Here is a 23,275-nt window from a genome sequence, read left to right as displayed (position 1 = left end):
CGCCATCTGGCGACGGTTTTTGTAGAGATTTTTAGCAAGCAAATACGGTTTTATTAAAAGACCAATTCTGGGACCAATAGTCACCATCGACTCAGTGGACTTCCAACATTTTTTTAGAAGGTAGAAAGTGAGTACGCCCAGCATCGCTGTATTCAGTGCTATTAATTTTCAGCAGTTATTAGCTTTCGTCTTTTTTACACCGCTTTCCGATTGAACTTTATACACTCATGAATCCTTTAATCCACCAGTCAACTCGCCACATATTAAATATTTAGACCACGCTCATACTTACACTAGTATTTGTTGCTGGCTTTATTTGCCACTCATATTCACACGCATAAAATAGCTAAATTAATAGCTGGCAATTGTCGCTATTGTGGAGCTTCAAAGCAAACAGAAACTGTACAAAATAGAAAACGACACCAGCACGAGCAATGAAAATCTAAAAGAGTCTGAGTAAATAAAGAAATAAAAGTGGTTTTGGTTGGTAGAGTTCCCATGGCATATCATGTAATTACAAAGCCAACGTAAGGGCGCTGGAGAACTGTAGTTGAGTGCTAGTGTAGGGATTCACTCGTAGAAAAGAAAAAGCTGTTTGTGCCTCCAACTATTTTTAGCTGAAATTGTATACAGTTATGTTAGCAAAACTACAATTTGTTGCAATAGTTTTTTGCGAGTCACAAAGAAGCTGAAAATATGCGCTTTACTTATAAGGGAGATGATTGAGGCAAGATTCTTAAAATACATGACCCATTTCTCCAATTGAATTGGCAATAGTGAAGGGAGAAAAGAGGGGTTTTATTGCAGATTTATATTTTCTCTTATAGGTTTTCTTTACTCTTTGCTTTAATTTTTTAAAACTGTCTTAAAAATCGGATGGGGCTATTCTAATAATTTTTTAGTTTCGGTTGATATGTTTTCCTTCTTTAACCAATTTAGAGTACTCATATGCGCCAGTTAAGTGTTAGTGCAGGCGTTGTTTTGCGCCTAATTGTAGACAGTGAAAAAATGTTGCCTACATTTAGGCGATATTCACCAATATGTAGATTTAGCGTTAATATGAGACATTATTTCAGTAAAATTTGAAGTAATTTTTGCGCCTAAATGTAGCCAATGAAAAATTGTTGCCTACATTTAGGCGATATTCACCAAATATGTTGTTTTAGATTAAATAATCGACATTATTTTAGTAAAATTATAAAATTGTGCACTTACTTTTTATGCCAACATAATTTTTAAACCCAAAAATTGCACAAAATTAATAACTTATGCCGAAAAATAGAAAGAAATTCCGATTTATGACGCTTTGTAGCAAAAATTTAATTTAAAGGAATATTAATAATGCACAGCTAAAAATTATGCGTCGGCGCGCAGCATTGCCTTTGAAGTGCCGCATTCGTGCCTAAAGTGTGCTAATAAAATTTCGGTTGGTTGCCTAAAAGTATGCTAATGGTGTCATAAGTATCCTTAGTATCCTTTAAGGATAATAAGACACACTGGCATTGATAGCATTTCGATTGCTTTCTAAATTTTCAGTTTACTCAAGAGAATTTAATGGAAAACCACAGCAACTTAAAGGGATAAAATTAAATTTTAATTTTTTGTTTAATTTTTAATACAATTATTTTAATTTTTTTACATATGAAAAATTGCTATATAATTTTTCGAGAGATTTATTTGAAATAGAAGTCTATGAATCTTCCTCAACTCCTTTTCTTGTTGCTCATACCTAAATGCCGCATGTTATGCCTCTTGCTCCATACTGATAAATGACGTGTTTCTAGGAATTTTCCAAAATGAAAAAATAAAAAGTGTACTTGTTGAAAAGTCGTTAATATGTATAACTTCACATGTGCTGGAAAATATGCCGCCACGTACAAACGTTACATAATCACAGTCAGATTTACCCAAACTCCCAAACTCTGCTATAACGCCGAAAACTATGCAATAAATGAGCAGAAACGTTAGTGTAAATTGCTTAGATATTCTTGAACTTCGTTGTATATGGAAATTTGTCTATTTGACCTTTGACATGCAGGCCAAATGTACCCATCGACACTTCTTAATGACTCTCTTAAACCCTTTTTATTGGCAGTGACAGCTTGTCCTACCAAAAAGAAAAAGGTCCAATGCTTTTGCTTGGGAAATCTTTTGCATTTCTCGTCTTATTGTTGAACATTTTTGCCAGGCGAAATCAATACAAATTTGTTCAAGTGCGTAAATCTTTCTTACTCCCATCTAAAGTCGCTTATGGAAATCACAAAATAGTTGGCTGTTTTTTCCAGTCACTAAAGCGTGTGTCTGTGGCAACACTGGATCGCCTTCACAATCCTTTTTATCCGCTCTCAACACACATTCAATGCTGTCTATCCTGTCTACATACACTTATGTTTATGTATGCACATATAATTTAGTGAAGATCCGGTGTTTATGCATCACTTGTCAGTTCAAATTCATTCCGCAGCATTTTTGAATCTTTAATGTAGTCAACAAGTGCCTTTTTAATGATTTTAAGGTTGTTTTGAAGAGTAATAAATTGCAATTTGTTAAGTTGGCGGCATAAGCATTACTATCAAAAGGATTAATAATATTACATCTTTTTTTAGAAGCTTTAGTCTTAGTTTCCAAGTAGATATACTTGTAAGAGTATGTTGAACGAAAATTGTCTGTGAGTATTTCCTTTATCCTTTAACCTTTGACAAAAATTCTGCTCTAAAATATCAAAACTTTTGACAACTTGTGAAAATGACAGTTAATGACAAGTTAATTTTTCTTAAGTTCTTTGCTTTTTTCAATAACATTTATTCGAAATTCGTCGTATTGGGTGTATGTATTTGCTAAAGTACAAGCCTAAATGTAGGCAACATTTTTAATCTAAGTTTGTTGGCAAGAAAAAAACATTGCCTACATTTAAGAGGATAGTGAAAACAATTGGCAAAAAAAGAGAAAAAATTTGTACGCACATTTTACCGAAAAAATTTAAATATCGAAAAGTATTTACCTTACTGCGAATATTCGCACTTATTTATTTATTATTTTGTAATAAAACATAATTTTTAGATATTTATTATTTTTAAATCTTTTATAATATTGTCAATAAATAACGAATCATTTGGTGATAGCGGAGTCGATTTTAAAGTGATTTACAAATTTTTCTAAAAAGAATGTTGCCTACATTTGGAATTTTGCGCTTGGAAAGAGGTTAAAACCTCTAGAAAGTCGTAAATAAATAAGGAGTGACAGGTATAGACAGAAAAAACAAAGCTTCGAAACGACTTAAACATGAATCCGTGGGGCCTACAGTGCAAAATTGTTGTGCAGGGCACCACTCCCCTCACTTAAATGAACATAAAATGGACGAAATTGTTAATGCATTATTTCCTAAACACGTAATAAGAGGCGATGAAACAAGACCGACGCAATTCCCCAACGAAGTCGGCATGCCGCTTTTTACTATCGAGCTGCAACCGGCGGTAAGAAAACTAGACCTAAATTAGTCAGCTGGACCAGTTTGCATACCAGCAAAGGTACTAAAGATATAAGCCGAAAACCGCCCAAACTTCCTATTAGAAATGTCTAACGCCTGCTTTCATGCCGGTTTCTACCGGAGCTACGATGGTACATTAAGCCTCGATATACCCGAGCACACATACCTAGTCGTGTAAGCAGACGACATTACTGCGCGAGTCAGAGGATTTAAACTTGCCATCCAAAAAATGAGCTAGTACTGCTAACAAAGAAGCATATTAGGATTATAGTAGATATGAGGACAGCAACATAGACTCTAAGAACACAGAAAATTGTTAATTACCTGGGTGTAAGGTTAGTCTATAGGCTTACTTACATGGCAAACATCCAACACGCTGCGGAAAGGCAACATTGAATGTGTTGTTCTATGGAGCAGAGCTATGGGCAGACCAGAAAAAATAAGCGACGGAAAGCACTAGAAAAAGTGCATCGCACAGCTGCTCTAAGGTAGTATCGACATTCCGGGCAGTCTCAGACGAAGCTGTGTATGTAACAAACGGACGCTGGAGGAGCAAGGTACAAATGTCACCACCACAAAAGAGGATATAAAGAATTAATTTGTACATGGCTGGTTGGATAATATAGTGCTTAACACGGATATTTTAAGGACCAAAAATTGTCCAAATTCAACAAAAACTGTTCTAGCCCTTCTGCACCGAAAAATATGGACTCCGGAACCTATAGTTGAATTTTTACTGCAAATATCGGTCAATGTGTGAGATTTATAATTGAAATTCAGACATAATCCTTTTCCTGCAATAGTTAGTGGAATCGGGTCAATACTTCCCCTAGCTCCCATATACCTAATACAACGATTTTCGAACATCTAAGTGACTTTATAGCGTATATATCGGCCAACATGTGAGTCATCTCAAAGTTAATGAGCAAGCGTGTTTTACTGATAACAGTGTGTCTTTGTGTCTATAATGCATAAAATTGGGCGAAAACTTGACCTAGCACTCATGTAACAAACATATAACATCCGGGTGACTTTCCTCCATAAGATTGGTGATGATATGCGAGGTACCTTAAGGAATCTCAGGGAACATTTTATTAAGGTATTTCCCTGGCTTTGATTCCTTACTTGTTTGTTTTTCTTTTATATACGGTCCACAGTATTAATAAAAATACTCATTGCTATAAGAGACACCTTAAATTTGCTGATGACTTGGCAAATTCTAAAAATATTTAGAAAAAATATCTAATTTCAAAAAAATAGTATACCATTGGAAGACCACTTTCACACCTAAAATACTTAAATTAACTTCAACAACCATTCAGCAAATAATTTGAAAGAAATAATTTTTTCGGTCGTTTCGTGACGTCGGCAGCGCAAGTTAAATACTTTGTTAAATAAATTTTGTTTACATACCGTATAAATGAAGACACGCACACATAGATAAAGCGATAAACACGGCAAACATGTGAGTTCCTGCGTGATTCGCTGTTGTTTTCGACGATTAAGTCTTAACCAAAAATAACAACTTACGTAGCCGCAAAGGCCAAGCGAATGTGAATTAGCGGTGAGAGACGCAGACAGCTCAGCAGATAGCGCTGGAATGCAGATTCGCAATTTCAAATAGGAATTCCTAATCATTAATGAAGTCCAGGCAGTTCAGGCAGATATGTAAATACCGGTCGGCGAAGCGGCGAAAACATTTTAATATCGTTTATTGCGCGAAGTGGGCGAAAATAGAAATATCTATTTATCTACATATGTATTATTGTGCCTGGCATACGTACGCATATACATACATGTGTGTGTGGAAATCCAGCAACAATTATAAAATCATTGTATTTGAGTTGCGACGTTGTGATTGCCGAACGGCGCTGTGCAGCTAGCAAGGCAAATGTAGAAATCAGGTGTTTGTTCTGCTTCAGCTTCGCTGGGAAGCTGTTTTATATTTTTGACGTACGAGCTGCTGTCGTTTTGCTTATAAAAACACACTTAACAGCGGGCCATATAAAGTAACGCGAACAGTTAGTTGGAGTGTGTATGTGTGTGTGTGTGAATAATATTGCTCCAAAAAAATCTTGGCAAAGATATATGCACTCAATTGTTATATATATTATTTTGTTGGTCGAAATGAAAAAAATACTCAATTTGCTGTGTACATAGCGAAAGACGAATCCAGAAGATATTAATGCTTATCGTTATATCTCGAATTGTGTGTTGACGTTTTAGAGAAAGAGAAAGCTGCGGAGGTGATATTCCTATGCCGATTATAAATTCGGGCCTGATCTGATTACTTGAACTCGATATCATGGAAGTGACTTTGTAAAAATGCTTCTGTAACATTCAGATAACATAATTGATCAGCGAGACGAGCTGAATCGATTTAGTTTTGACCGTCTATCTGTTCATCTATATATACGACAACTACTCCCTCGGTTTTTGGAATATCGATCTGAAATTTTATCTCCACATTTCGAGGGAAAATTTCTGAATACCGTGTATGAGCAAATTCAGAGGTACCTTAGCATCGTCAGCAACGGCCTCCCCACAAATCCTAGCAACACCGAACCGGTTTTATTCGTTACCAGTACAGAGTCCCGGAGGCGCATCTACCATCAATGGGAGGTACCCGTTTCAAGAAGCTCTTAACCACCATCAGTTGTGCTGCCACAAGGTCTTCCTAGCCCTGAGTAAACCGTAATAGCTGCCATACAAACTGATTGATCAAAATCAAAATAAAGATATTTTTATAGTATAAGAAATGCAGCTGTGAAGGGTATACGGTATTGTTACTTGAGTAGCTACTCTGACTGACAACGAAGTTTTCACTGTGTTTATAGACTATAATAACTAACTGTATGTCAGCTTCCGCCAAATTATGTACAACAATAGCTAAGAAATAAGTGTCATTTTGTCAATCCCGCTGCCAGGAGGCTATGCTGATATTAATTCTTATTAGGTCATTCTGCTAAAGTAATTGCCATACTTAATAAACTCTGAAGTGCTTGTGGGTACGGGTGTGTGTGTAACTGCTTAAAAGAACCCGGTGTTTCAGTCAACATATCAGTCGAACGCCAGAACGTCGACCGCGAATATTGTGTAGGCGCAAGCACGTGTAGCTGGCGACTAATCTCTTAATCTTTTAAGCGTTCCCCTGCAGCAGGCCAATAGTTAGAAGAAGTGGTCTGCTAAACATTATTTATAAGCTCTAATGAGCGCTGCGTGTTCCCTCATTAGAAATGTGTGTCTATTATTTAGTTGTAGCCAAGATGAGGATGAAGCGCCATATATTGTAAAAGGAAAGCGACGAAGCGGAAGTTGTATTACTTATGTGAGTGCTTATTTTAGTTCAACGCGCTCCTTACACAATCACAAAAAGCCACATTTAGACAAATTGCGCTCCTACTGCGCCGCTTCTAATTGTCATGCTAGAATTACTACTAATTCAGCTGCCCGATAATCGCATGTGGAACGCATATCATATGCCGACTGAACACTGTTAGTTTATTTCTTTCAAATTTCGCAATAAATAATTCAATTAATCAATGCCACCCAAATATTCAATCAATTGTTTATTGTTTTATTGCCTACGAGCGAACAGATCAATTAAGCATTTGTTACTCGTAACAATAATAAAGAAGCGCAATGTACAAGAGAATAACAATAAAAACCCCATACAGTTGCCAATCAAATATTTGGGATGTGTTTAGGGGTGTGTGTTTTGGGCGACGGGCCATTAAGTTGGTAGTCGATACCAGATAGTAGAGAAATTATTTTGATTATTAACTTAATTGTAACACTCAAACAGTCGGCCGTTGACCAAACTAACAAACATTTGGCAGCTGTGCATGAAATTTCTAGAATTAAAAAATTGTTAAAGAAAATTAAAAAAAAAACGCATTTCTTAATTGTATGCCCTTTTAACTGCAAAACAAAAAAAAATTATTACTGAAAATCAATTTTTAAAAATTTCATGCACCTCTCTCTTTGCTTAGTAACTCCAAAAGTGAATAATAATTTGAAAAAATTTAGTGGCAACACTGCTCTTAACTATAACTGTAAAATAAATTTTTAAAATATGTATTTTTTTATTTTCATGCAGCTTTTCGCTTAGTAACTCCAAAAGTGAATAATAATTTGAATGAAAAAGTTTAGTGGCAACACTGCTCTAAAATCTAACTGTAAAATCAATTTTTATAGAATTTTTTTTCCTGCACTTTTTCGCTTACTAACTCCAAAAATCTATAATAATTTTTTTGAAAAAGGTTAAGTGGCAACCCTACTCTGTCATAAAGCTGGAAACTCAATTTTTTAAACTTTTGTGTGCATATTTACGTTTATATAAATTGCGACAGTATTTTATTTCTTTTAACTTTAACTTTAAAATTGAAAATATGCATACGTGGCAACTCCAAAAACTAAAAAGAGTTATAATTATTCTTTTTGTTTGTAACTGATTAAGTATTTAGTATTATTTTTTTTATAAACTGCATGCTCTAACACCTGCAAATATTTAAATAAAATATTAGGTGGCAACACCAGTTCAAAAAATTTTATATTTATACTATGTTTAGATTAAATAATTTCATTGAATTTCGATTTTAAATTACAAAAAAAAATTACAAAATGCATAAGTGGCAACTCTAGAAATTAAAAAAATTTACATTTTTTGCAATTTCTTATATATTATTATTTTTTTTTAAACCTTTAAAACATGCAAATATTTAAATAAAATAATAGGTGGCAACACCAGTTAGAAAATTTTAATGTTTATACCTGTTTAGATTAAATAATTTGATTGAATTTTTTCAGTCAAGTGCGTACCTGCTGCATACTTTCTTTTCAGTACTTAATCATTCTTAAATACCCACAGAACTACCGTTAAATATTGAAATATGTTTGTTGGCGTATCATTCAGTTTTTGCAATGTAAACAATTGTTTGTTTAGATATTAAGTAAAATGTTCTGTTTACGCGATTTTCGAAAGAATAAACTATTTTAGTCACATTCTTCAAATATTTTGCGAAGCTTCCACTTTTCAGCACTACTGTTTGCTGGGTTGCTTGAAGCGTTCAACAGCACTGTTGCTCGAACTTTCTTTACTCGTGGTCATGCGGGTTGGCAACTCCATGTCAAACTGTCAGTCTGATTTTCGGGAATAACGTTAGCTAATTAATGGTTATATATGTGTGTATGTATGGTTACAAGTTTCTTGATATAGACATCTATTGACAAAATACGAAAACACTTTTTCGACTACCCATATTTTATTCCTTGCATGTGTTATTTTGCTAAATAGGACATTTTCAACAAATTAATTTTAAATTTTATTTCCAACAATTAGTTTGTATATTTTGTACTCACTTGTCAAGGTTAATGCAAAGCTAAAGAAAACAAAAAAAACAACAAAAAAACAAATGTAATAAAAACACTTCAAACTACATAGAAAATATAAATAAAATCAAAAAACGGAAATAGAAAAATTTAAAACTAAACAAAATTAAAAAAAAATAAATAAATAAATTAGAAATAAAATAAAAAATATCAAAAAAATGTAAAAAGTACAAAATTTGAGCAACAACAAGAAAAACAAATTATAAACAAATAAAAAATAAAAAACATAAACAACAAATGATCGCGCTGAAATGCTTAAAAACAGACTACAAGTAAATATAATTGCTTTGCACAATAAGTACAAATGATTATTGCAACAAGAACAACAATAAAAATAGTTGAGAAAAATTATTCTAAACAAAAATGCTTTATAAATTGTTAAAAATAGCGCAGTCCAAAAAAAGCCAAGAAAAACCTCAGCGATTTGTGCGTGCAAAACAGCATTTGCATGTATGCGTGTGTGTGTGTAGTGTTTGTGTGCTTATGTGGCACACTGTAGTTTATAAAATGTTGCCGTTGATGTGATTATTTGCTAGCAACACATGCGATATCTTGCAGATGAGCCGGCGAGCAGCGCTCACTTCACAATAAATACATAAACAATTGCTTTACCGCTGCGCCGCTCATGTACATAAGTGTGTGTGTGTAAGTAGTTGCACAATGTTCCGGTGGCATAGTTTCCATGTTTACTTTTGTTTACTTTTGTGCTGAGGGGGTGGCGAGTACAGCGGCGACGCTGTGCGTTTGTTTTAATTGTGTATGCGTGAGCGTGTGCATGTGCGCGTATTTCCCGGCGGCCGCTGATGCAAGCGAAATGCGGCGAAATTGTTGCACTGCAATTTTGTGTGCAAATCGGCCTTTCTAGTCACTAGAGAAGCGCTAAATTTAAGGAAATAATTATAGAATACGCTTGCACATTTGCCTGTCAATAAACATATATTTAGAAAATTGTTGCTCATGTTTGTGTGTGTGTGTGTGTGTACATGGAATTTCATTCAGTTTATAGTAATATTAGACATTGTTGCCGTCAATTGCGCTGTCTGTGGCAGCTTTTGTGTATGTGTGTGCCAATAAAGAATCATTAAAATTGGCAACTAATTTTAAAATGTAAGTGCATGTGTGTGTGCGTCGGCAGAAGTGCGAGTATTTTGCCAATATTTGTGCGGAAGAACATTTTTATATTTAATCTAACTTTTATTACTTGCGTATATATTTTTGGCTAACTTGGCAAAGGCCATGGAATAATTAACAATTTGTAGCATTTGTGAATAGCGCATATAATGGGCGGTAATTGAATTTTGAAAAGTAATTGACCTTGATTTTTATTATTTTTACCGTTGAGGCAATTTGTGAACAAATTTTAGACTAAATGTTGTTGTGTTTACAAAAACAAAACTACCAGCGGATGTTAACGTTAAAGCACAAATTTAATAGAAATAAAAAAATAAAATTGAGAATAGTTTTGAAAATAATTTTGGTTGCGTAGTTATGAAAGAACCTTCATAAACAAAAAAATAATAAAACAAAAACTTTTAATTAAATTATACAAAAAAATTATTTAATTAAATTGTTATTATTTAAATTATAATTGTTAATTATCTTTTTTGCTAATTTAAGTATTATTAATTAAATTATATTAATTTTTTTAAATTAAATTTATTATTTAGTTTTCTTAAAATCATTCTAATGATTTTAGATATAAAAAATCTTATTTTAGTAAAGAAAAGAATTACGAAATATTATTAAATGTTTTTCTTTTTTAATCAAATAAACTCTAAAAATATCACAAAAACTTTTAATTAAATTATACTCATTAATTAAATTATTATTAATTAAATTATATTAATCTTTTTTAAATTAAATATATTTATTTAATTAAATTATATTAATTTTTTTTAATTAAATATTTTATTTAATTTTCTTAAAATCATGTTCTACATATAAAAAATCTTATTTTAGTAAAACAAACGACTAGAATTACGAAATATTATTTAAAAATATTTGTTTTAACCAAATTAATTATATAAATTTTTTCTATAAATTATTTTTATAGTTTCAAAGTATAAAACCATCCTATATTAGCTAAATAACCAACTCTAAAATTATGAGATATTTTTAGAAAATTTTTCGATTAATTAGAAAAATTAAATTTTTAAATTCAAATAAATCATAAAAATATTGTATAATTAATCACTTTAATAATACATTGAATATTAAAAAATATATATTTTAGTGAAAAAGAGCAGCATTAAAATTACGAAATATATTTTTCTAAATTTTTTTTGTAATTAATTAAATAATTAAATACAAAATATTTTTCTAACTTTTTTTTCAATATTAGCCGAAAGTTTTTGCTCTTTTTTACAAATAAAATTTTGAAAATTAAAGAAGTCATATACACATATATACATACATATTGCATATTTAAACAATCTAATAATTGTAAATAATAAAAAAAACTTACTTTAGTGCAAAAGGTAATATTAAAATTTCGAAATATTACTTTTTTTACTTAACTTACTTAAATAAATTATAAAAATATATTTTGTATTTTTTATGGTTCTAAATAATATATGAAATACTAGATTTGTTAAAAAAACCTACTCTAAAATTATAATATATTTTTTTAACAATTTTTGTATTTTTTCTAATTTTCTTTAACCATAAATCGAAAAACTTTCCGTTTAATTAAGATAAATTAAATATTTATATTCAATGAAATTACAATATTAAATTACGAACTATTATTTTTATATGTTTTTTAATCAAATATATTATTATATTTTCTTATTTTTTTAGTTCTAAATATTGAAAAAACCTCATTTGCTGAAAATACATTTTTAAAATTAGAAAATATTTTTTACATTTTTTAACATTTTTTTAACATTTTTTTTTAATTATTTAATATTTTTTTCTAATTTTAAACTAAAATTTTTTCGACTATTTTAAGTTTATTTAAATTAAGTCTACTTTCTTCTACTTTCAGTGAGTTGAAGTACTAAAGTGAATAAAAAAATGTGTTGCATTGCCTGAGCTTAAATTTCGCTCATTCGCACATCTGAACCGGTTTAATGCTGTCCCTAACAATTATTTCTGTGATGAAACATAGCACTCGCTTCGTTTATGTGGCGCTGGCAATTGGTAAGTAAAAATTTTTCTTTTTTTATTGTTATACATAAATTTATAATATTCAATAAAATTTTTAAAGCAGTTTCGCTCACAACATTCTAACACGTCAAACGTCAATTAGTGAAATGAAGTAAATTTACATAAGTTTCTGACCTCTTCTTTGCTTTAAATGTCGTCGAAAGAATTTTTATTCGTGCTTTGATGGCTTCACAGTTAATTTTTAAGTACTTGTAAGAGTTGCGCTTTTATGGGCGTGTGTGCGTGTCTGCCTCCTGTTTTAATAAGCGGACTTACAAACTTGTTTGCAGTAATTTTCTGTTTAAAAAATGTAATTAAAATGTTATTAAACATGCTGAATAACGGTAAATTGTGTTCAGTATTAGTTGTAAGCATTGGGGAATGCTTTCTATAATACACACACACACACATACACATATAGACATATTCGTGCGCCTGAGTATATGTGTATGTATGTTTGCTAGCTTTTCCATTAACATTTTAATTACAATTTTGGGTTGAGTTTTTATTGTGCGCTTCTATTTTAATCCCTTTTAGCATGACATTTAATATCACAGACGCCCACAGTCGGCTGCATAAATTATTTGAACTTTTTTCGGCCACGGTACTTCCACTGAGTTGCGCACAATGCAATTTCACCTGAAATACATACATACATACATATGTACATCGTATTATGTGTAAGGACTGGGTTTGTGCTGGCGTGGTAACTAAAAAAGCTTGCTAAAATACCGTTATTCTTTGAAATAATAGTTAGCATATGCATACAGCAACTATTGTTTCAACTTTGTTTAACCAAGTAGTCGGACACGTTGTGATTTGTAATTTTGTGGTGTATGTGTTTGCATAAAAGCACCGTTTTTTTTTCTTTTCGAGCGTTACAGCTGACATAATATTGTGCTTCTTCTTGCAAAATCTAATGAAAATACTCAATTAATACATTATATTTCGAAATTCAGGTACACCCAAATGTACGATCAGTTCTCATTGAAAATAAGCGAAAACTCAGTGCTAAAATAAATACCATAAATTCCGCTTATTTTGTTTAATCGAAGTTCATGGCCACCCGCACGTCTTCAACTAGTTGAACTTGATCCAACGATCGGTTTCAACGAAGCCACGACTGCCGTTGATACACTCTGCCAAAAGTTTAATGAAGAGTGTCACTTTGTGAGAAGGAGTATATGTATATATGTGTCTGTGTGTGTTTACGTTTGGTGGCACATGACATGCCGCAGGTAACTGACATTGTCTGCGATTATCAAATCGCAAATTAAGTTTACGTTTGGCGCTTGGCAAAGGCGGCTTTGGCAAGTCAGTGGGCATGCACTCTTGAAGCCAACGGAAGTAATACTACCTCTCTGGCTTTCTTTTGACAGTTGGCTTTGAGTCAACAAGTCGTTTTTTAAACGGTGTCTTATATAAGCACTTGAAGTTGGCGCTCTCTTCTTCCTAGCAAGCAAATTCCTGTTTTGTTGCATACTTTTAGGCACCGTACCTTAGTTTCTTAGCAATTTTAGTGAGTTTTTACGATCAGGATAAAAAGTTTTGATCATGTTTTGTCTTTATAATCAAGAGTGGATTGCTCTAAGTTAACTGCTTTAACCCTAAATGTATGCTACATATTAAAATTTAGTTTTGAAATATGCTTTAAGAAGTCGTTTTTGAAGTATATGAGTGCATTGATAAATCAATGAGTATAAATAACTAGAAAAACATGAACTTCGGGTGCACCGAAGTTGCATATCTTATAGCATAAAATGGTATAAAAAGATCTTTATTTTGATATTGAACGGTGAGTTTGTATGACAGCTATATGCTATAGTGGTCAGATCTAGATAATATATTCGGGGACTGTAGCGTACCCTTGAATAATAATCTCTGCCAAATTTGGTAAAGATATCTTCGAAACTGAAAAGGCTTTCTATACAAGAATTTGATTTGGAATGGTCGGCTTGTATGGCAGCTATATGCAATAGTGGTTCGAACTGAAAAAATTTCTTAGGATATTGTAGCGTGTAGCCGTGGACAATAACCTACACCAAATTTCATGAAGATGGCTTGTCAAATAAAAAAGTTTTTCATACAAGAACGTGATTTTGATCGACTAGTTTGTATGGCAGCAATATGCTATAATGTTCCGTTATCAGCGGTTCCGAAGAATGAGCAGGTTTTTGAGGAAAAAGGTACGTGTGCAAAAATTCGGTTTGATAACTCTAAAACTGAGGTACTTGTACGCGTATTTTCACACAGAAAAATAGATAGGCGGTTTGATGCATGAATGGACGTGGTTTAATCGAATCAGCTCGTCATGCTGTTCTTTATATATATATATTTTAGAAGGTCTCAGGTGTTTCCTGCCTTGTTACAAACAAAGAACCATATTTTCGTGATCCTAAATGTATGCTACAGATCCAAAGTTCATTAATTGTAATTGTTAAAATGGTTTATCTATTTAAATTTTAAACATAATTTATTATTTATTTTATTTGTGTGTTCCTTTTTTGCACAAAAATCGTGGCGGCGGAAAATACAAGTGTAAATCGCGCACCACCTTTTTTGTTTGCTTTTCTTCTTAACGAAATAAGTAATTTATGACTTCATTTCCTTTCCAATACATAATTTATTTATTATATATTTTTTTTGGGCTTACTCAACGAGTGCAATGTAAGCCTGCGAAAATCCAATGCGAAATTTATGGACTGCGAATAATTCGCATATTTTCGCATTACGATGCGCACCGAAAATCGATTAATATAAATTTAATGAGCCGGCGGAGCGCAGACGAGAGCGGCCGGGGAATCGATGTGCGCGAAATGTCCAAAAGCAAAAAACAAGCAACAAAATCAGGAAAATGTTGAGCACAAAAATAAATAATTTTTTTGTATAAGATATAAATCAGAACTTCTTTATAATTGTCTAAAAATATATTTTATTACCTACCGATAAGAAAATGAAGCAAACACGCGCACGCACACATAAATACGGACAGTTATTTTGTAAATTTCGAAATTTTTTTTATTTACTTTTTGCTCGGTTCGTAATGACCCTGTCACTGCCACCGCCGCTGACGCCGCTGTCAACACTCTTGCTGCAATTGTTGTTTTGACGACAGCAACACGGGTGTTTTTGTTTATCACTGTTATTAACGATGAATGAAAAAATAACAAAAACAACAGCAACAGCAACAAATTATTTACAGATCATAAAACGTGATGCACAAGCGCAAGTTTATTTTTGTTTTTGTGGTCGCCAGCGTGGGCGACAGCGGTCGGCAGTGGTTGGTGTCGACGCGGGGAGGGCTGTGTGATTACAATACTAATGCCACATACATCGAGTTGAGGGGCGTCAGGTGGGCGGTTGTTCAAGCAGTAAAATCTACTTCCCCACCGTGTTATTGACACTGGTTAATTCAGTTATTGCCGCGCACTTTTATGCCTTTTCACAAGTTGCTTCCTTTTAAATGTTTGTAAATAGCTAAAAGTGATTAATTTTTTACACATTGCCTTCAATATATTTGCTTTCACACATTACGTTTCCATGAGCGCAATTGTAACCGAAGGTAGTGGGAAAATTGTGAGCAGTTTTCAACACTGTTTTTTCGTTGAAAGTATTATTTTGAGAGCCTATTTTTAAGCGGTTTTTATTTATTTTTCAAGGGTATTTTTTCCTTAAAGAGTTTCCACGTCAGTGGTTTCGTCTTAAATTAAATTAAAACAATTAATGAATGGCTAAGTTCGGGTATAGCCGAAAATTTCAGACTGTTGCAAATTGCAAGAACCAAAACTTGGAAAAGTCCTTCAGTTTATTAGAAAGAGATTATTTCTGAATTTCTGTAATTAATTCTGTTTATTACATATTGACCGATAGATGCAGTATAAAATGAAGCGGAAGTTGGAAAATACTTATGCTAGAAATATGGGAGCTAAGAGAAGTGTTGACCTGATTTTACCCAATTTTGGCACAAGTTATAGTTCGATTTCGTGATTTTTAGGCGCAAGATAAAAAATTTGTGTGCTCAATTTATGCAAAGTTGTATTCTTATTTATCATATGGCAAGTAGACATGGTTGTCACTAGGTTTTGCATCCTCCATATTCACAGGATCTAATAGGAATGTTTGGATCTCTTCACACACCGAATTTGGTTAAAATCGATCAAGTAGTTCCTGAGATATAGAATTTCACTTAAAGACGGGCGATGCAACACCCATTGTCCAAGCCTTATAACTACTCCTATAAAGCCCTATGTTTGTTTAAGATGCTAAAGTGACTTTTGCTCAGCGAGTTCGGTTGATATAACTTTTACGGTTTGAAAGTTAAAGTCTGATCCCGGCCATCTGCAAAAACAACCTCTCTTGGGCGCCAAGGAATGTGTGTACCAAGTTTTAGCAGCATATCTAATTTCACTTGCACGGACAGACGGACGGACGGACAGACAGCCGCTTGGAATTCAAATCGTCTCGACTGATCATTTATTATATTTAACATAACTCGATATACATATATCTCGATAAGTTATAGGTGATGTAAACAACCGTTAGGCGAAGAAAGCTAAACTAAAAAAATAATACATCATAATTTAATTTAATTTTGAGGCACCCTGTATTATAGTCTGTAGCAATATATTGCAAAAGTATAAAAATAGAAATATAAAGAAATTATGATGTTATGCTAAGGTGGAGTTGTCGTATAGCTTTGATATCTTGGAATACTTACTTCCCTCATTCTTGGGAAACCTTACCACTTAAGGTTCTACTAAAGGATGAAAAAAAATTAGCGATTAGTTTTTTGCTTTGTGGGTTTAAAGTGAACCTAGACCTTGCCTACGGATTCCAATGTTTCTTTCTTCTCCTCTTCTTCTATATTGGCAACGTTTCTTTCAGAAATTTGAAATTAATGATAACTGGCTCAGGCGATGGAAAAAATCTCATCACAAAATATCAGAAAGAAAAGTTCAAAGGCAAAATTTTTATATTTCGATTGATTTTGAATAGGGCTTAATGTAGGATATTTTCGTCTTAAACTTGCTTCTTATTTTATTGCGCTTGCTAAGCCTAGTTTGCAGTTCTCGACGAAGTAAAATTCAGGGTCGGTTACGAACGGTCACGTGGAACCAATCGTCGTGGGAACAAATGGTTCTTGAATTAGTAAAGCATGAAACAGGATGAAAGATGGAGTCAAATATTTGAATTATTTAAGTTTGGGTGTAGTAGGAACAATTTCAGCAGAAGACATGGTAATTTCCCAGTCTTAAAAAGTTATCCAAAAATATTTCTAGGTGTGCTACACAGTGAATGGCAGTTGTAAAGCGTTGCAGCCTGAAGTCAAAGCTATCAGCGCGGACTTTGTCTGGTTATGGTTTCATAGATTTCGTTTAAGAATTCGGTCCAAATTTGTGGTGGCAATTTTTTACTTTGGCATTGCCAAATTGTTCTGGTTCGTTTCTATATTCAATTGGAATGCCTAGACTTGGACTGTGTGTGACCAAGACCCTAAGATATTGTTTATTATAACAAGTTTTTGAGATTTTTTTTAATTTTTTCGCTATTATTTTGACTATTCAAAGAGAAATAAAGAGAGAGAATTAGACGCTTCATTGGTTTCGTTGCGAACCTTGTTGTTGCGGAATATTATTCAATTAAGCCTGTGTATTTCTATAGTTTACTTTTACTGTCATAAAGAAGCGCATTTGTATTGTACATCCTCAATAAGCGTCTTGATGAAAATTTATGCCCATTTCCAACACTAATCCTGCACAGCCAATTGTCTTAATTCATTTTCAAAGACAGCGAGCATCTCAATGCAGAGTCCGGTCATTAAAATCGTCGATACTTTTACGAGCTCACCTGCAACGGCATTTATTGCGCACACGTTTACGCCAATTTCCTTTTGTTTTTGTTATTTTTTGTGGACATAATTGTGTTGTATGTGCCTCGCTGCCCGCATTGTCGAGAAAGTCAATTTTAATGCATAAATAAGGCAAGGGAACTGAAATGGCAAAGGGAGAATGTTGAAATGAAAATCAGACGACCAAACACCGTGACCTTGGTCATTTATGGGCAAAACAAGATATTTGCGTCGGAATCAATAAGGTAAAAAATATAAAAGTAAAGTGTAAAAACAGCAACAACATAAAAAAGTGCAAAAAATTTAAGTAACGCGCACGGAAATAGTAAAGAACCAACAAAAATAACAATCGAAATGCAAAAAATATCAGCTACAACAACAAGGCGGGGATTGCTAACGATGCAGGAAACGTAAATAAAGTGCAGATAACAATAAAAACGTAACCGTAAAAGAAAAAAATAGAAATTGGCGAAGTAAACGTCTGCGAGGTTTTACAGTGAGAGAAATGTACCTAGCAACGTGTAAAGGGAGAGCGCGCAGCAGAAATGGCGACAACAACACGAAACAGGCAAATTGCACATATTTCACGATTATTCCAAGCGGCGAGTGCTGCAGCTTTAAAGCAGAAAGCGATAAAAGCTGAAGAAATGGCGACTGCGGGCGACTTGAGTGCGCGGATGTGCGTGAGTGGCAAATGTGTCTCATTTGTAACAGTGTAGGAAGTACCGAATCCAAGTGTCACAGTTCAGAAAAGCTCTGTGTTTCAAAAGCAAACTTTTTATGACATAGTTTGAAATTGAACACACGGGTATTCTTGGAATAACTTAAGAAAAAATATAAATCGTCTGCAAAATTCTAGTTAAGCTCTTTAGAGTAAAAATTGATGATCCCGATTTCGATATAATCCCGAAGTATTGGAATCCCAAAATATGGAAATCTCGAATGACTGAAATCCCGAAGTATCTAAATTCCGAAATATCGAAATCCCGATTTCGATATAACCCCGGAATTACAAATTCTCGAAATTACAAAATATCGAAATATTGGAATCTTAAAATATCGAAATCCCGAACTCTGAAATATCAAAATCCCGAAATGTCAAAATACCTAAAAATTGAATTCCTAAAATGCCAAAATCCGATTTCGATATAATCCCGAAATATTGGAATCCCAAAATATAGAAATCGCTAATAAGTGAAATCTTGAAATATCAAAATTCTGAAATATCGAAATCCCGAAAAACAAAAAACCCGAATTATTGAAATCCCGAAATATCAAGATCCCGATTTCGATATGATTCCGAAATATTGAAAACTCGAAATGTCAAAATCCCGATTTGGATATAAACCGAAATAAATTTGTCAATATATTAAACGTTTCGGGACTGAATACGTCATTGTGGAAAAATATAAACATAATACATTGAAACAAAACTATAAAAATAGGTGGCAACAGAATAGAGCTTGTTATCAAGAAATCCGCAAGTAAACCTAAGAATGGAAGAAGAAACGCATTAGTAGAAACACAAAAAGCAAACACCGTAGACCGAGAGAAGCAAGGCTAGCAATACAAGTCAAACGAAATGGCGTTACACGTGTCGGTTAACATTCAGCGCACGAGCGGCACCAGCCCCGGCAATATGTGAAGAGGAGTGTCAAATAGCGGCAAATGCAAAATCGCAAATAGTGACAACAACCACAAGAATAGACAAGTAGCCAATGTTCACGGTCTTGTGACAACAAAGAATTTTCCAAGTGCGTGGTAACGTCATCGCACTCGAAATGTATCGTCAGGCGGGTGAAAGTGCAGCAAACGATTGTGTATCAATCCAGGCAGCTACACTACCACTACAACATACATACATTACTACAACAATAAATTTTGAAATATTAAAAGCTTGTGGCCTCAAGCCACCACATCTGAGAAATTCAATTGCTCACTCTCGTTCGGAGGGGGCGAGTAGTGCCTGAGTTCGTAGCGCTCAGCGTCGCACTGTCGTCTGGAATTTGCGTTTGGCCGTGTGCCATGCGTGTGATGGATGCGGCACTTCCATGTGGATGCGTGGTCACTTGACATGGGGGCGCCGACATTTGTCAATGCTGTTTACTCACAGCGACAAGTTATTGAAACGCGCCACTGTGTGTGTTGATGTAGAAAGTGTGAGTAATTGTAATTGATAGTGGGAAGTTGCCAGTTTTTAGTTGGTCACTTTTAGTTGAAAACCGGAAAAGCTTCCATTTTGCGAGTTGACCGAATAGCGCTTTGAGTGAGTGTGACTCTTCTTTTGCCGGAAGAGAAATTTCTAGAATGCATGTATTTTGGTGTGCCTCTAAACGGGACACATTCTTCTAAATCTAAACGTATTATGTAGAGGTTGTTCACTGCTAGAGATATGTCTGTTTTTGTTATTGTTTTCTAAAGGGTATATATTTCAGTCTAGCCGACCTTGACATTGTTACCAACGAAATAATAAAGTGAGAACAGTTTATATGACAAAGTATTTACGCCGTTACGTATAAGAGAAGCTATATTTATCAAAATATTGTGTACACGAATTTATGAAATGGGAACAGTTTTATTGCGCACAGTTTTTTGTGTCTATGATGTGAATGAGTAACCACTGCTCTTTGCTATTAACAATCCCAATTTTTTCCAACAATTTGTTATAAATGCAAAAATTATAAAGTGAGAACAGTTTATATTACAAATTATTTGCGAGACATATTGTTCCTAAACATAAGAGATTATATAATTGTCAAAATATTGTGTAGACGAGTTTATAAAATGGGAACAGTTTTAATGAGAACATTTTTTTGTGTCTACGGCGTCATCGAAAAACCACTAAGCTTTGGTTTTAACAAACTTATTTCCAATTTTGTTGCAGAAATTACAAAGTGAGAACAGTTTATTTTACAAAATATATGTATATGAACTTAAAAGATTTAAAAATTATTAGATTTTTAGGTAGAAAACGAAAAATCTTTATACGTTAAAGGAACAGTTCGGGTGAAAACAGTTTTTGTGCTGCCTTAACCAATGTATTACTTCATTAAATGTTCAAATGTGACCACAGTTTTAAGTATGTTAATTGTATTACACACTTCAAAAATAGTATACTTATGAACAGTTTATGTATAGATAGGTACTTGCATATTACATATTTTACATATTGTCCGTATTTAAATTGTTGAACTGAAAGATATTACAGTCAATACTTAACGAAAATTATACCCAAATACCATGCAATCCTGTCCTCTCAGCATTAACAACGCCTCTTACACTTCCAAAATATATATTAATGATTTTTCAACTCATTTTCTTTCACAGTTTGCTTGCTGCCCACACCTGCCACAACATTCCTACCGCTAACGCTGCCTACCACCACAACAACAACAGCAGCAGTGACAGTGAGCACTGGCCTGGCGACAGCGGCGGTCAATGAGCCAGCCGACGCAATTATAGCGCCCGATGTAATGGACCAATGTCCAATGGGTTACTTCCATTGCAATATTTCGGCGCAATGCGTGCCGCAGCGGCTGAACTGTGACGACAAGGCGGATTGTGATGATGCCTCGGATGAGTGGAACTGCGTCAATGATGTGGACGCGAAATTTTGGGATCATTTCTTTCGTAAGCAGCCATATGGGCGGCACGACGACGTGCCGGTGGAGACTTGCTGTAAGTGCCGGAGTCTAGCTGTACGATTGTAGTTTTATATGTGTGTGTATGTATGTATGTATGTATGCCTGTGCCTTTGGGAGTGTGTGTGCTGTTTGGCAAGTCGTATGAGTGACACTTAAATTAACAGTTATTGGCACTAATTGCCTTGCCACATGCAATGGCATTGAGACAATTGGCGCTGGCGCTAAGTGATAGTTTGTCACTTAATTGCTTAGCAAAAGTAGTCCCACACTTTTCGCTCTATATTTTCGGTAATTTATTTTCCGGAATTATTGTGAGAAACGTGCGATGCTTTGTTGTTGCCGCGAGTTGATGACCAGTGCCATTCGTATACCTTAAGCAGGGTATATATTATTTGCCACAAAGTTTCTAATACCCAGAAGCCTCAAGGGAGACGAGCTGAGTCGATATAGCCACGTGCTTCTGTATAACTGTAGATACGCAAAGCAGTCCCTCAGATTTTGGGATACCGATATAAAATTTTGCACACGTTCTTTTCTTCTGATGCTTCTCTTTTGTCGTAATCACTGATATCGGACTGCTATAGCTTATAGCTGCCATAGGAACTGGCCGACCAAAACTAAGCCTTTGTATAAAAATTTTTTGTTCAACAAGATCTGAAATTTGGCATGAATTATTCTCCAAGATAATAACATAATCTCCGACAAAATTTTCAGAGCGGACCACTATAGCACATAGCTGCCTTGCAAACTGCTCTCTCAATAACACGTTCTGGTATGGAAAACTTTTTTATTTGACGAGATATCGTCACAAAATTTTGTGTGGCTTACAACCTACAATTTCCGAATAAATTCTTCAGGTCGGACCACTATAACATATAGCTGACATACAAACTGAACAATCAAAATCAGGTTCTTGTAACAAAAATCTTTTTATGTGTAAAGATATCTTCATGAAATTTTGCATAGATTATTGTTCAAGGCAGGGTTACAATCCCCGAAAAAATTGTTCAGATCGGGCTACTATAGCATATGGCTACCATACAAACTGTTCGATCAAAATCAATATAAAGATCTTTTTATACCCTTTTATGCTGCAAAAAATGCTTCAGTTAAGCATGTTATGGTCTCGATGCAGTTGAAGTTTACCTTTTTTCTTGTTTTTCTTATTGCTCTTTAGACTTAATTATTACAAGTATTCCCTGCGTTGCTTCTCTCTTAATTCCTTACTCATTTTCACATTTCTCATTCGCAGATTGGCTCAACAGCACCAATTTCAGCTGCCTTTGTCGCGGTGATGAAATTTTATGTCGCTTCCAGCAGCTAACGGCAATGCCCGCCAATCTGCCCGCCACGGAGCTGGCAATGCTGTGAGTATACTTCACCAATGAAAATATACGCCTATATAAATTCATACATACGTACACGCTTACACTTATAACTATTTATGTACAAATTGTAGCTGCAGTGTCAGCCACAGCCGTGAGGCATACACTTCTACATACACACATACAATACATCTTTACTCACGCGCGTGTGCTTGTGACACTCTTACTGCGGGATGAGCATCACAAATTGCCTATCATGCGCATAATGCCTTTTGCCACTAACGAAAAAATACTCGACTAACGTCGAATAATTAAGTTTTTCTTTATTAAATAACTTTTGAAACTTTTGATTCCTGTCACTGCGCAGCCAGGCAATGCTCGCTCATGTGAAATATTCGCTTGTCATAATTTTATGAATATTTTTCCTTTTTTG

The 23,275-nt window shown here is 34.0% G+C and overlaps 1 protein-coding gene across 3 annotated transcripts in view; it reads left to right on the top strand.

The window, feature by feature from the left end:
• LOC120775652 (relaxin receptor 2) overlaps positions 1–23,275 on the top strand; it is a 59,571-nt gene that overhangs the window by 9,434 nt on the left and 26,862 nt on the right. For all 3 annotated transcript variants that reach the window (XM_040105908.1, XM_040105910.1, XM_040105909.1), the window contains exons 2-4: positions 11,865–12,019; positions 21,201–21,551; positions 22,770–22,884. In XM_040105908.1, the coding sequence (XP_039961842.1) occupies positions 11,950–12,019; positions 21,201–21,551; positions 22,770–22,884 (536 nt within the window). In that variant the 5' untranslated portion in view covers positions 11,865–11,949. The remainder of the gene's footprint in view (positions 1–11,864; positions 12,020–21,200; positions 21,552–22,769; positions 22,885–23,275) is intronic.

Source organism: Bactrocera tryoni, chromosome 4 (assembly GCF_016617805.1).
Source record: "Bactrocera tryoni isolate S06 chromosome 4, CSIRO_BtryS06_freeze2, whole genome shotgun sequence".
In the NCBI taxonomy this organism is placed as follows: Eukaryota; Metazoa; Arthropoda; class Insecta; order Diptera; family Tephritidae; genus Bactrocera; species Bactrocera tryoni.
The sequence above is the reverse complement of the archived record's forward strand: the minus strand, read 5'-3'. Positions and strand labels throughout refer to the sequence as shown.